The sequence below is a fragment of the Balaenoptera acutorostrata genome, chromosome 18, assembly GCF_949987535.1.
Source record: "Balaenoptera acutorostrata chromosome 18, mBalAcu1.1, whole genome shotgun sequence".
Taxonomy (NCBI): domain Eukaryota; kingdom Metazoa; phylum Chordata; class Mammalia; order Artiodactyla; family Balaenopteridae; genus Balaenoptera; species Balaenoptera acutorostrata.
In genome coordinates, this window is record NC_080081.1 from 62,666,337 (window position 1) to 62,680,154 (window position 13,818).

Below are 13,818 nucleotides of genomic sequence, written 5' to 3' on the forward strand. Positions count from 1 at the left end.
CAACTGACTCAACACAGCCAAAAACAAAATAAATAAAATAAATAAAAAGGAAAAAAAAAAGAATCTGCCTGTCAATGCAGGGGACATGGGTTCAATCCCTGGTCGGGAAGATCCCAAATGCTGCTGAGCAACTAAGCCCGTGCACCACAACTACTGAGCCTGCGCTCTAGAGCCTGTGAGCCACAACTACTGAAGCCCGAGCACCTAGAGCCTGTGCTCCGCAACCACAAGAAGAGAAGCCACCGCAATGAGAAGCCCGCGCACCACAACGAAGAGTAGCCCCCGCTCGCTGCAACTAGAGAAAGCCCGCACAGCAATGAAGACCCAACGCAGACAAAAATAAATAAATAAATAATAAGTTAATTTTAAAAAAAAGAAATGAAGGGGTGCCAAAATAAATAAATAAATAATAATTTAAAAGTATCATATAAATGTAGTAAGAAGAAAAGCTAAACGCTATAACTTGCATACATCAAATTCTAAGCTCGATAGTTACAATTCCACTTACAATTGCACCACAAAAAATAACCAGGTGAAATACATGCTATGGTATTCCTCCAGCTTCCCAATTCAAGGAATAACAAACAATGAGGTAAGAAAGAAGTCATGGAATCCTCAGATACAATATTTCAATACAATAGCATTATAAGCAACAAAAATGAGCTTTAGTGCTATAACCATAGTCAGATGGTAATGACTCTCTTATTTCCCTGCCCTTCTTTGCTGGATCTATTTTCCGTTTTTTCCCACAGTTGATACTTGTATGAAAAGTTCTTCCTTGAACCAGTTAAGAACACAACATAGCTTTTAATGAAAGAACAACTCTCATCCTATCAAGAACTGACACATGTTCGTTCTCTTTTTATAAAGTACGTCATCTTCCAATTTTCTGAGTTTTTACAAACTTTCACTTTGCTACAAATTACTGAAATCAGAGCTATACAAAAAATTTTATGTTGGAAAATCATATTACTTCTGTTATAACTCTTTAAAAGTACAATTTGTAAGCTGGTGCTCTAGAACCAAGAAGGAAAACAGGATCTAAAAAGAACACAGAAAGGACAAAGAGAGAATTAGGCTGAATAAAGGGACAGAAGACCTTGAGTTACCAATTATTCAGTTTAAAATGTCCTGGGAGGGAGAAGCGAGAGGAGGCGTTGGCGGCGGCATTGGCGGGGGCGCGGGGGGGGGCGCGGGAGTGAGTGAGCGGCTGAGTGAGTACCCCTATGAGGCGGTGAGAGGCCCGGGGCCTACCTCCGAGGAGCGGGGTCGCAGCGCCAGCTAGCAGCGGGCCCCCTCCCGGTCCCCGGGCCCGGCGGCGGCTCAGTTGCGAGGAGGCGAGGAAGCGAGTGTCCGGCCCCAGCCATGGAGGGCATGGACGTGAACCTGGACCCCGAGCTGATGCAGAAGTTCAGCTGCCTGGGCACCACCGACAAGGACGTGCTCATCTCCAAGTTCCAGCGGTTGCTCGGCTTCCAGCTCAACCCGGCCGTCTGTGCCCTCTTCCTGGACGTGACCAACTGGAACTTACAAGCAGCAATTGGCGCCTATTATGACTTTGAGAGCCCAAACATCAGTGTGCCCTCTATGTCCTTTGTTGAAGATGTCACCATAGGAGAAGGGGAGTCGATACCTCCTGATACTCAATTTATAAAAACATGGCGGATCCAAAATTCTGGCGCAGATGCCTGGCCTCCAGGGGTTTGTCTTAAATATGTCACGGGAGACCAATTTGGACATGTGAACATGGTAATGGTTAGATCGCTAGAGCCCCAAGAGATTGCAGATGTCAGCGTCCAGATGTGCAGCCCCAGCAGAGCCAGAATGTATCAGGGACAGCGGCAGATGTGCACTGTTACAGGACTCTACTATGGAGATGTCATCTGGGTCATTCTCAGTGTGGAGGTGGGTGGACTTTTAGGAGTAACGCAGCAGCTGTCATCTTTTGAAACGGAGTTCAACACACAGCCACATCGCAAGGTAGAAGGAAACTTCAACCCGTTTGCCTCTCCCCAAAAGAACCAACAATCAGATGAAAGCAACTTAAAAGACCCTGGGGGTTCCAGGTTCGACTTGATCAGCAAAAACACATGGTCTTCTGCTCCTAACCAAACCGAGCAAGATGAGAATAGACTCTCACAGAACTCTGTAAATCTGTCCCCCAGTAGTCACTCAAACAACTTATCAGTAGTGACTTACAGTAAGGAATCTCCTCTACCCTAGGAGATGGCCATGAGAGAGCTCTGTCTGCCAGCATCTCACCTGGATTCTAGCACACTTGCTATTACATGAGATCTTGGGGGCTAGAATTTCAAATAGCGAATAGCCTTTTCTGAAGTCTTTAATGAAAGGGAAGTCAAACTCAACCAACATCCTTCATCTCCTTGTAGGACTTTAAATAATATGTTTTCATTCACAAAAAAATAATAATAAAATAAAATGTCATGGGAAACTAGTCTCAAAGTATCTCTTTCTACATTTTGAAGATTGTTGATAATGGAAAGTTTTTGACAAGATATTTAATTTTCAGATTCAAAGACATTGACAGCAAACAAAGACATTGACAGCAAACAACACATAGAATTATAATAAAACATATTCACTGAATGGAAAAATCTCTATGGAATTAGTTCAGTAAGTATAGTTGGATTTCATTATCTTTATAAAACACATTTTACCATAACTCTGAAGACTTATAAAACCTGATCTAGAATAGGAGAAATGATTATAATCTATTAATAACTACTGACCACAGAAAAATACCTTTAATAAATGCAAACACAGAATGGTATCTCGTTTTACAAATAAAATACAAACTAGTGTACTTTTCTTGCTATATTAATTCTTTAAAAATATATCTTTTAGCCTTTTGATTTCAAAATAAATGCTCACTGTAAAAAAAAAAACAACTAACTTTTTATTTTATATGCTTCTCTATTGTTTGAAAATCCCCTCCCTTCCTCTTCTCTAATTACACTCCCCAAGGTTAACTACTAATAATAGTTTAGTTTTATTCTTCCTGACATTTGTTTCCAGGCAAACACAGACAGACATACGTGTTGTTCGAGTACACACACAACTTTTAAAACATGGGATCATACCACACATACTGTTTTGTAAGTTATTTGTGTTTCTTAATAGTAGATCCTGGATTTCTTTACATGCCAGATTTGATAGATCGACTTCATTCTTTTTTTAAAGAGCTGCACAGTGTTCCTTAATATTGATGTACCAATTTTGTTAACCACTTCTCTACATGTAGATATTACAGTAGCTGCTGCTCCCCCGCCCCTTCTATCTTATAATCTATTTTTAACTTATTCACTGATAATACAAGTATAAATTAGGATTAAAAATTATGATGCCAGTTCCCCTTTGAAAGAAGCTGTAATGTGGTCATCTAATAGTAATAAACTTTTTTTTACTTTAAATAAAGATTTTGGCCTTTCATCACTGGTAATCATATGCAAAAGTTGTCATTGTTTTCCATGCAGTGTTATCAATAATTCTGAAGATTTTCACATATAACTGATTTTCAAATTAACTACACATTATAGCCTAATTCTCCACTATCACTCAGTTACATGTAACAACTCTTTATTGGTGTTTCTACAAGCCTACTGTAGTACGGCGCTGTCTAAGGAATTAAAAATAAGTCTTTCACAAAGGACTTGCCTTCAGGGAGCTTACAACTTTTAGGGAAAAAAACTTAGTTACATATATGAAACAATTACACCAGAATATAAAGACTGGAGAAAATGTAAAGGGAAGAAAAAATAATCAAGGGACCAAGTATTATAAGGTACAATATAGAGATTACCTAGTGAGGAGAGAAAAGGTAAAGAACTAATGGAAGAAATGGGAATTTAGATGCACTTTGGAAAAGTACTAGGATCTGGATAGTGAGAAAGAAAAGGGGGGAAGATACTCCCGGCAAGGGAAAATGTTTTAGGAAAATCTTGAAGACTGGCATGAAAAAAGAAAGGGGAAACAGTAGGAGAGGGGAAAGAAAGAGAACTAGGAAAAAGGGAGAAAAGAAAATCATGGTTAAGAAAGAAGCATACAGGAAAAAGTTTCTGAGATGGAGTGGTGGGCAGGGAGGGTTGTTTGTTGCTTAGGCACATATATTTACTGTCAGAGGAAGAAGCCTGGGGAGAGGTAAAACTAAAAGATCCTAGTGGGAAAAGAAGTCAGTGGTAAAGGAAAGAGTGAAGAGAACAGTGAGACACAGAGATATCCCCTAGAGGGAAGAAGTAACCCAAAGGGTAGCTGCTCCCTAAACACTTGGCCAAATGCTTTAGTCCCATATCAACCAACATTAGCATTCAGCCCCTTCACTGGCTTCTGCAAGAAATCCAGGTACACCAAGGATTTCCTAATTTCCATATGTTTTTATTTGTGGGGTCACAGTGAGAGTCACATTACACAATAGACAGCATTTCACTTGGAAAGTCTCATCTAACATCTCTCGAGGGTTCCCATTCCCCTCCTGCCAGATTTTCCCTGTACCTTTCACTTTTTTCTTCCCATTATTTCTGTCCCAGCTTCTACTTCCAAATCTGTGTATGTAACTCATCCTGAACCTTAACAAAACAGGCCCTTCCAATGGACACAACACACCTCTTTAAAAGGCAATTTAACAATCATCTTCTCATACTTGAACAAGCCCCTTGTAGACTCAATATTCATCACAAATGAATTATCAAGGTATTTCTTCCAAACAAATTCAGCATTTTCTGCAAAAACAAAAATTCTCATGCCAACTACTAAAAGACCGACGATTTCTCCATCTCAATACAAAATCAAAAATACAGATGAAAAGTTTTTACCTTAGTAAAAAAAGCATAACTGTTATAAGAAACAGAACCAATCTTCCTAAGAAATAGAAGAAAGATTTTTTAAAACATAAACTACCATTGGCAAGAATGTGGTGAGACAAAATCTCATATGCTGCTGTGTAGAATAAAATCACTAAGAATATATCTAGAAAACAATTTATCAAAACATTCATGCTCTTTAACATACTATTTCTACTAACAGAAAGCTATCCTGAGAAAATAATCAGAGATATGGCCAGATAGTCAACGATGTTATCGTAATGTTATTTATAATAGGAAAGCCTGGAATGTTTACAAAAAGAAATGGCTGAATAAATTATGCTATTCTATCATCTTATAATAGAATTTAATAGAGGTGTCAAAATAATATTTTAAAGTGTCATATATTCATATAAGAAAAATAATATGTTAAATAAAAATCAAAAAATAGAATAAATATGAATATTTCAAATTCACTTTTATTTTATTTATTTTTTTAAATGTGAGCAGTTTATTAGTGTTTCTTTGAAACACTATCCATCCCTTTGACTCACTCATTTGACACAGCTGATTACCCCCTCGGTTTTTTTTGTTTTTTGTTTTTTAAATTTATTTTGGCTGTGCTGGTTCTTTTTTTTTTAATTAATTTAGTTTTTTGGCTGCATTGGGTCTTCATTGCTGCACACGGGCTTTCTCTAGTTGTGGCGAGTGGGGGCTACTCTTCTGGCGGTGTGCAGGCTTCTCATTGCAGTGGCTTCTCTTGTTGCGGAGTACGGGCTTTAGGCGTGCGGGCTTCAGTAGCTGTGGCACGTGGGTTCAGTAGTTGTGGCACATGGGTTCTAGAGAGCAGCCTCAGTAGTTGTGGCACACGGGCTTAGTTGCTCCATGGCATGTGGGATCTTCCTGGACCAGGGCTCGAACCCGTGTCCCCTGCATTGGGAGGGTGGAGTCCTACCCACTGGACCACCAAGGAAGTCCCTCAAATTCATTTTTAAATTATATATATACACACAACCATTTGTGTGTCCATACACACATATAATTTTACATAGATAAAATTAGAAGGAAGTATAATGAAATTTTAGAAGTAATTTTCTTTGGGTGTTAGGATTGATTACTTTTTCTTCTTTTATTCTTTTCTGTAATGATCAGAAGTGAGATGAGGAAGGGAATGTCGTCACTTGCAAAGCATAGCAATAAGACACACATGCTGTGCTGTTGTTGTGGCTCTAAGGCCTACCATCCACATAAGTCCATCTGCGGCAAATGTGGCTACCCTCCCAAGTGCAAGAGAAAGTATAACTGGAGTGCCAAGGTTAAAAGATGAAATGCCACTGGCACTGGTTGAATAAAGCACCTAAAAATTGTATACAGTAGATTCAGGCATGAATTCCCTGAAGAACATCACCTAATCCCAAAAGAGTAGCTGTTGTAGCATCCAGTTCATGCTTAAGGGTTTCAATAATTAGTCACTCAACAATTGTTAAGAAAAAAATCAAGTTTTCAACCATAGCATTCGTAAGTGGAAAAAAATGTTTCTTTTTTTTAAAGCAGCAGCTACATTTCTCTATAAACGGCATTTTTTATTTTTTTGACACAAGAAATAGGCATTTTTTAAAATGTAGGCTCTGATACATATAATGTATACACTCTACACTGTTGTATTCTATGACTATGGTGAACTCTGCATACTCCTGAGTTTCCATTATAACCCCATGTTGAGGAAAGTTATGAGTGAAAAGGAAAGGAATAAGTTTGCTGTTGTCCTGATTTTTACTTAGTAACTGACAACTTTAATGACACTAGAACATAAGCTAATGTGAAGGAAGGGAACTTCTGTGTTTTGTCCACTGCTTTATCCTCAGCAAATATTTGTGAATAAATCTCCAATTGATTTTTTCAAATTATGAATCACATTACTGTTCTACTGTATTCTTTGTCTTGAATAAAAAAGTAAGACAAAGAGGAAGTGCTGACTTTTAAGTGATGAGTTGGGGAACCCATTAAAAACAAATTAGTTCTGGTTTTGTTTTTTTTTTTCCTGCCCCTACAAAGGGATGATGCTTTCTCTCTAGAGAAGCTCATCTTAGGCTTACTCTGAAGTGTTCTACTTTAGTACTAACTTTCTTCATAAATTGTATCCTGCTACTCTGATTAAATCATCTCGCCATCTCTTTTATTTTTCCTATGTCTTTTTTCTCTATGTATGGCCTTCCATGCACAGTTGACCCTTGAACAACTTGAGGTTTAGGGGTACCAACCACCAACAGTCAAAAATCTATGTTTAACTTTACAATCAGCTTTCCATAACTGCAGTAACCACATCTGTGGATTCAACCAATTGCAGATCATGTAGTACTGAAGTACGTATTTACTGAAAAAAATTCACACATAAGTGGACCCATGCAGTTCAAAACTGTGTTGTTCAAGGGTCAACTATAGTTTCTTACTCTTTTTAACTGTGCCTTATATGCTGGTTTAACATATTATTAAATTTTTAAGTTCTATTATGAGATTTTTCATTTCTGATATTCTAATTCATTCTTATTTTAATGTGCCTTGTCATTTTTATAGTCTATTACTCTTTATTTATGTTTTAGAATCCCTCTTTTTTTAAACATCTTTATTGGAGTATAATTGCTTACAATGGTGTGTTAGTTTCGGCTGTATAACAAAGTGAATCAGCTATACATATACATATATCCCCATATCCCCTCCCTCTTGCGTCTCCCTCCCACCCTCCCTATCCCACCCCTCTAGGTGGTCACAAAGCACCGAGCTGATCTCCCTGTGCTATGTGGCTGCTTCCCACTAGCTATCTACTTTACATTTGGTTAGAATCCCTCTTTTATTTATTAAATATATTTATCTTATGTATTGGATATTTCTAATAGCTGAAATATCTGTAGATCTGTTTCAGTTGTGATTTCTGCTGACTCTTGCTCATAGTGTTTTGATTTTTTCCCCTTGTTATGTTTTGGGATTTTTTTTAAAAAAATGAGTTTATTTGTTAGAATTTTAACTATGATTATTTGATAACTAGGTTGATAATTCCTTCCATGGAGGATTTGTGATTGTTTCTGGCAGGTACTGAAGAGTGTTACAGACCCAAGTCTATTTTCTTTTGGACCCAAGTCTATTTTAAATTAAAACTCTCCATTTGTAGAGTTTAAGGACCATGAAAATAGTGTAAAATAAGGCCTCAAATCCAAGTGAATGTAAGCAGGTAACCAGGAGTTATTCAGGGGGATTTTAACTCCACCCAGAGCTGTATGCCTCTCCAGGATGGTCTCTGATAGGCCCCCTTCACTTTGCAGAACGCAGGGAATTTTCCTCAGTCTCCATTCTTCTCCACGCACAAGTTTCTATGCCAACAGAAAGTGATGGATGCCCCCAAAGTATTCAGTGATTTCAGCACTCGTTTACCTCACAGAATATACTTGCTTGGTTTCTAGCTCCAGAAAGTTTCCCTTATTTTCTTATAGGTTCATCCATTCATTTTAAAGGATTTTTAAAATACTGAATCTAGTATTTTACATATTTGGTAGATGTCTTGTCTATCATACTGCCAGAAATGGAAGTCTATTTAATACTTCTACGATTGCTTCGTAAAATTTAAATCAGGATATTATAATTACTCCTGTAAATTTTATTTTAGTGTGTTAACTGTAGTCTATAAGTTTGTCAAGGGTACTTAAAATTTTGCCTGCGTTATTATATTAGCTTACCTTAGAAGTTGTGTATCATCTGCAAATTTTCTTCAACTTTCTTAGCCTTCACCAAAGTCACTGATCAACACAGCTTCTGACAAAAAGAAAAGCATAAAATTAATTTAAAAAATCTTTATAGGGCTTCCCTGGTGGCGCAGTGGTTGAGAGTCCGCCTGCCAATGCAGGCCACACGGGTTCGAGCCCTGGTCCAGGAGGATCCCATATGCCGCGGGGCAGCTAAGCCCGTGCGCCACAGCTGCTGAGCCTGCGCTCTGGAGCCCGCGAGCCACAACTACTGAAGCCCGTGCGCCTAGAGCCCGTGCTCCACAACAGGAGAGGCCACCGCGGTGAGAAGCCCGCGCACCGCAACGAAGAGTGGCCACCCCGCTCGCCGCAACTGGAGAAGGCCCGCGCGCAACAACAAAGACCCAATCAATGCAGCCAAAAATAAATAAATAAATAAATAAATTAAAAAAAAAATCTTTATAGAGATTTCAACGTTTTTCTTATTATCATGTACATAGAATTATAAATTGAATTTCCATCATAATCATATACAAATGAATCAAATTAAAATAGGAATATCTCCCTACCCCAATTACTTCAAGTGGTAGACTTTTTAAAAAGTAGTACTGAACCAAATAAAAATATTTCATCATTAGGGAAAACCAGTAGAAATGTGAAGGGGTGGTTTTGATGAGGGGAACTCTAGCACCACTGAAATCTCTATCAGCCCTAACCTTCCACAGGAGGAAACCACCTTATCTAAACTAGTATCTTAAAGGCCAATACAAAAAGGTTGTGCAAAGCTTAGAAGAGCTTTGAAGTGTCACGAAGGGAAGCTTTGAAAGGTTTTTTGCTTTTAACAGCATCATGAAAACCCATGCCTGCTAGATTTTTTCTTTTCTGCTTTGCCATAGTTTTAGTTCGCATCTGTCACTAATTTCAGTCATCAATGGCAACTTTTATAAAATTTTTATCTCCAACATCAGTTTGAGGGCGTTTATGTGTGCATGTGTGTATGCTTGCATTTTCCCATTAGAAATAAGAGAAAACTTACACTCTCTCCTTTAATACAATGCTCTTGCATGAAGAACGTATAAACCACTGACTTTGGGTCTGCATCTTTATTTATTTTCTGAGCAGCAACTACTGGTTTAAACAGAACATTTAGCTCTGGATGTTCTTTCTTCTCAATATTTGATGTATATCCTGCAATAATGTAGTAGAAAAAACACAGGCTTTGGAATCACATAGATCTGGGTTTAAATCTCAACATCCCTCTTAGGAAAATAATATCACAAGTCTCAACGGGTAGCTGCAAGAGCCAAATTATATAGCATATATATAGTGCCCAGCACAAAGCCTGCTACGTAACCTGTACTCTGTTATGTTAGCTGTCCTTCTGTGTAATTTTGTACTTCATTTCCACTTCGCTCAATCTATCAAAGGACTTTCCAGAATAAATTTTCTAAGTCATAGCCCTGATAAACTACTGTGGTTTTGTTCAACAATTAACATTTTGCAACACTTATTTTACCCAACAATAGACATAAAATACTTTAAAAATAGCAATACAACAATTATACTACTGAATATACCCCGCTAAGAAGGTACAGTTATCCCTTGGTATCCATGGGGGATTGGTTCCAGCTCCATCCCCCCATGGATACCAAAATCCACGGATGCTTAAGTTCCTTATATAAAATGGCATAGGGTTTGCATATATCCTATGCACATTGCACATATACTTTAAATCATTTCTAGATTACTTATAATACCTAATACAATGTACATGATATGTAAATAGTTGCCAGTATGGGGTAAATTCAAGTTCTGCTTTTTGGAACTTTCTGGAATTTTTTTCCCTGAATATTCTCGATCCGCGGTTGGTTGACTCTGCAGATGGAGAATCTGAAGATACAGAGGGCCAATGTACAGTCCAAAATCTATATTCTAAAGTCACTAAAATTGTTCCTTTTCTTGTGTGGCTATGTCACCAAACTTCTATACAGTTATGTAAATTTATTTCCTTTGTAGATTTTTCTTCTCTTTCTACCTTTCTACTTAATTTAATTTTTGAGTATGTAAACATACATGATTCTAAGATTGAAACCATGTAAACAAGTTATAATTAGAGAAATCTCTCTATCATTGGCACCTTTCCCATTCCTTCCTTCTACATATTTAATAGATTACTCTATATACTCTTCTGTGCCTTTGTTTTTTCCACTTCGTAATATATTCTGCAGATCACCTGATATTGGTACATGGAGACTTTCTACATTCTTTTTATGCCTTCTGGTGAAAAGGGTGACTTGGAAGGGACACCATCAACCTGGAGATTATTCCATTGCTGCATGTACTTTAATCAGTTCCCTATTAATGGGCATTTTGGTTATTTCCAATCTTTCACTAATACAAGTAATTCTGTTGTGACTAAATTGATGCAAATGCCAGTTTATATTTTATGCCAGTGTGTCCTTAGAACAGATTCCTAAGTTAGATGTCTGGGTCAAAAGACACACACATATGTGATTCTGCCAGATACTACTAAATTCCCTCCTGGGCTTTGTGCTTTTGTATCCCCACCAGAAATGCATCAAAGTGCCTGTTTCCCCACAGTCCATAGAACATTTTACATAACTATAGATTTTCGTGAGAAAGGCTTTAGTGTAGTTGTGGTTTTTAGAATAGCTTTCATTTGTATTTCTCTTTGTATGACTGAAGTTGAACATCTTTTATATGTTTTGTCATCTGCATTTTTTTCCATGAAATCTATTTTCATATCTTTGGCCTGTTTTTCTACCAGGTTGATGGTAATTTGCCTTGATTTTTGGAGGTTATTTTCATTAAGGAAATGAGCTCTTTGTGCTGTAAATTCAAATATTTCTTCCCAGTTTGTCACTTGGCGTTTGACTTTGTTCATGGCATTTTTCACCATGTAAATATTTTTTAATATAGTGGAATTTATCATAGTTTTAATTTTCTTCTGAGATTGAGTCATAGTTATAAAATCCTTGGCTTACAATTTCATAGACTTTAAATTTGTTCCATGCCTATTTTGCTTTGTATGTTGCCATTGAGAAGTTTGTTGCTAACCTCTTCTTTCTGCCTGGACGCCCAGAGGTACTTTTCATTATCTTCAAAGTCCAATAGTTTTATTAGGACATGACTTAGTGTTGACTACTTGGGATCAATTTTCCCAGTACACAAGGAGCATTTTCAATACGTAGATTTAAATCTTCTGTTACTTCCAGAATGTTTTTGTGGATTTAAGTTTAAATATTACCTCAGCTACTGTTTTTTTCTTCTTAGGAACTCTAATTTTACATATCATCTATATAAATCATTTTCTCTCTGATTTTTTACCTTTCTTCATTTAATTTTCATTCTTTTGGCTGTCTTCATATTTTTCTCAATGCCCCTTATATTGTTTCCGTTAGGTATCTTGGACTTTAGCTTCATTTTAAAAGATGATTATTTTTTGTCTTCATTTCGTTTCCTGAGTTCAGTAAATTCACCTTCCATTTCTTCCCTTCATTTTTTGTCTTGGGGTTCTGAATTTGAGACTTTATCTCTGCAAATGCTCGTTTAAGGGTATTTCATTCAGGTAGGAGTATTTAATTCAGGTAGTTTTCTTTAGCTCTTTAGCTGAGTAAGCTTTGGGGGAGACTTTTCATCAGCTGAAATATTTTGATTCTCATTTTATTTTTCTACTTATAGTAACCTTATATGGGTGTTGCCTGCCATTTTCTGTTCATTTTGAAGGGTTTCAATTTTCCTAAACTAATTAACAACGGTACATAGACAGGAGTGAGGGATTTGGAAGAAATACTGGATTTTTTTAGTTCGATAGCACCTTCTGTTGGTTTAATAAAGTACAGACTTTTAAAAACCAGTGACTCCTTTTTGGGTGAAAAAGGGTTCATCTGTCTTCTACTCTGTTTCACCAAGATCCTTAATTTCTACTACCTCTTCGTTCTCTTTACCACCAAGCCTCCAGGTAAATGGTGACCCTTCCAAGTCATTCTGTTCCCAGAAGCAATATCTTTCTGAGATGGCCTCTTTGATCCCGTGTACTTTCAAGTCCCTTTTGTCTAAGGAGTCTCAAACCTTAGTATTTCCCTCCTTAGGGTGGGGTTTTCTCTTTTTGGAGTTATTTTACTTGCATTCTACTGACGCCAGTTCCTGCTTCCTTTTTCTCTGTTCTGAAGTCTCAACCTCACTTGTCACCTCAGCATGGGGTCCAGAGCTGAGTCTGCTGCATTTCAGTTTATCTGCCTACATAATCATAATTTGAAATTACATTAGTTAGGCAAGGGTGGTGGTGATTTACTTTGCTCTCCTTACAGATCTGTATGGTTTTTTTAAAAAATAAATTTATTTATTTTTTTATTTTTGGCTGCATTGGGTCTTCGTTGCTGCGTGGGCTTTCTCTAGTTGCAGCAAGTGGGGTCTACTCTTCGTTGCGGTGAGCGGGCTTCTCACTGCGGTGGCTTCTCTTGTTGTGGAGCATGGGCTCTAGGTGTGTGGGCTTCAGTAGTTGTGGCTTACGGGCTCTAGAGCGCAGGCTCAGTAGTTGTGGCACATGGGCTTAGTTGCTCCTCAGCATGTGGGATCTTTCTGGACCAGGGCTCGAACCCATGTCCCCTGCATTGGCAGGTGGATTCTTAACCACTGCGCCACCAGGGAAGCCCTGTATTGTTTTTTAAAAGGATGTATGGAGAGATTTGGATTTAGACAGTTGCCACCATCCTACAGAAACCTTGACCCAGGTTTAATTTTTTAATTTTTAAATTATTTTCTAGTCTTATTACATGTGGTCAAAATTTTGACTTTTTATATTTTGGAACTGATATATTCTTTGTGGTCTAATACATAACAGATTTTTATAACTGTCCTATGTGCATTTGAGAAGACATATTCTCTATTAATGGATTCAGACTTTGATACAAATCTGTAAGATCTACCTTACTGATTATGTATAATAATGACTAATTTTCTTGGTCCACTTAACCTGACATTTTGAGAGAGGTGTGTTAAAGTCTTCTATTATTAGCAGGTTTCTATTCCTTTTCACATCTAGTAGTTTTTACTTTATGAAAACTATTGATGTGTCATTTGGTAAATAGATATTTTTAAAAATCTTCATTGTAAATATAACCGTTAGCTTCATAAGGGATATTTTATAATATCCTTCATCTTAATGCTTTTTGAACTAAACTTTGCTTGTCTGATACCAAGATGATGAACCTTGCTTTTTAAAAAATTTGCATTTCCTGATATGT

General features: G+C 37.3%; 2 protein-coding genes and 1 pseudogene across 6 annotated transcripts in view; 2 read left to right on the forward strand and 1 right to left on the reverse strand.

Moving 5' to 3' along the window:
* The window catches only part of CAB39L (calcium binding protein 39 like), a 98,993-nt gene that overhangs the window by 76,050 nt on the left and 9,125 nt on the right, over positions 1–13,818 (reverse strand). For 2 of the 5 annotated variants that reach the window (XR_009005898.1, XM_057532853.1), the window contains exon 2: positions 8,546–8,621. The gene's annotated coding sequence lies outside the window, so the exon portion shown is untranslated. Of the gene's footprint in view, positions 1–8,545; positions 8,622–9,587; positions 9,724–13,818 lie in introns of those variants that run through there. The other 3 variants (XM_057532856.1, XM_057532854.1, XM_057532855.1) reach the window with 3 other exon arrangements.
* Positions 1,226–2,223, forward strand: LOC130705599 (protein ILRUN-like). Its single transcript, XM_057532707.1, has one exon. The coding sequence runs from the start codon at positions 1,366–1,368 to the stop codon at positions 2,221–2,223; it is 858 nt and encodes a 285-aa protein (XP_057388690.1). The 5' UTR covers positions 1,226–1,365.
* On the forward strand, positions 5,977–7,068 carry LOC114235484 (60S ribosomal protein L37-like; annotated as a pseudogene).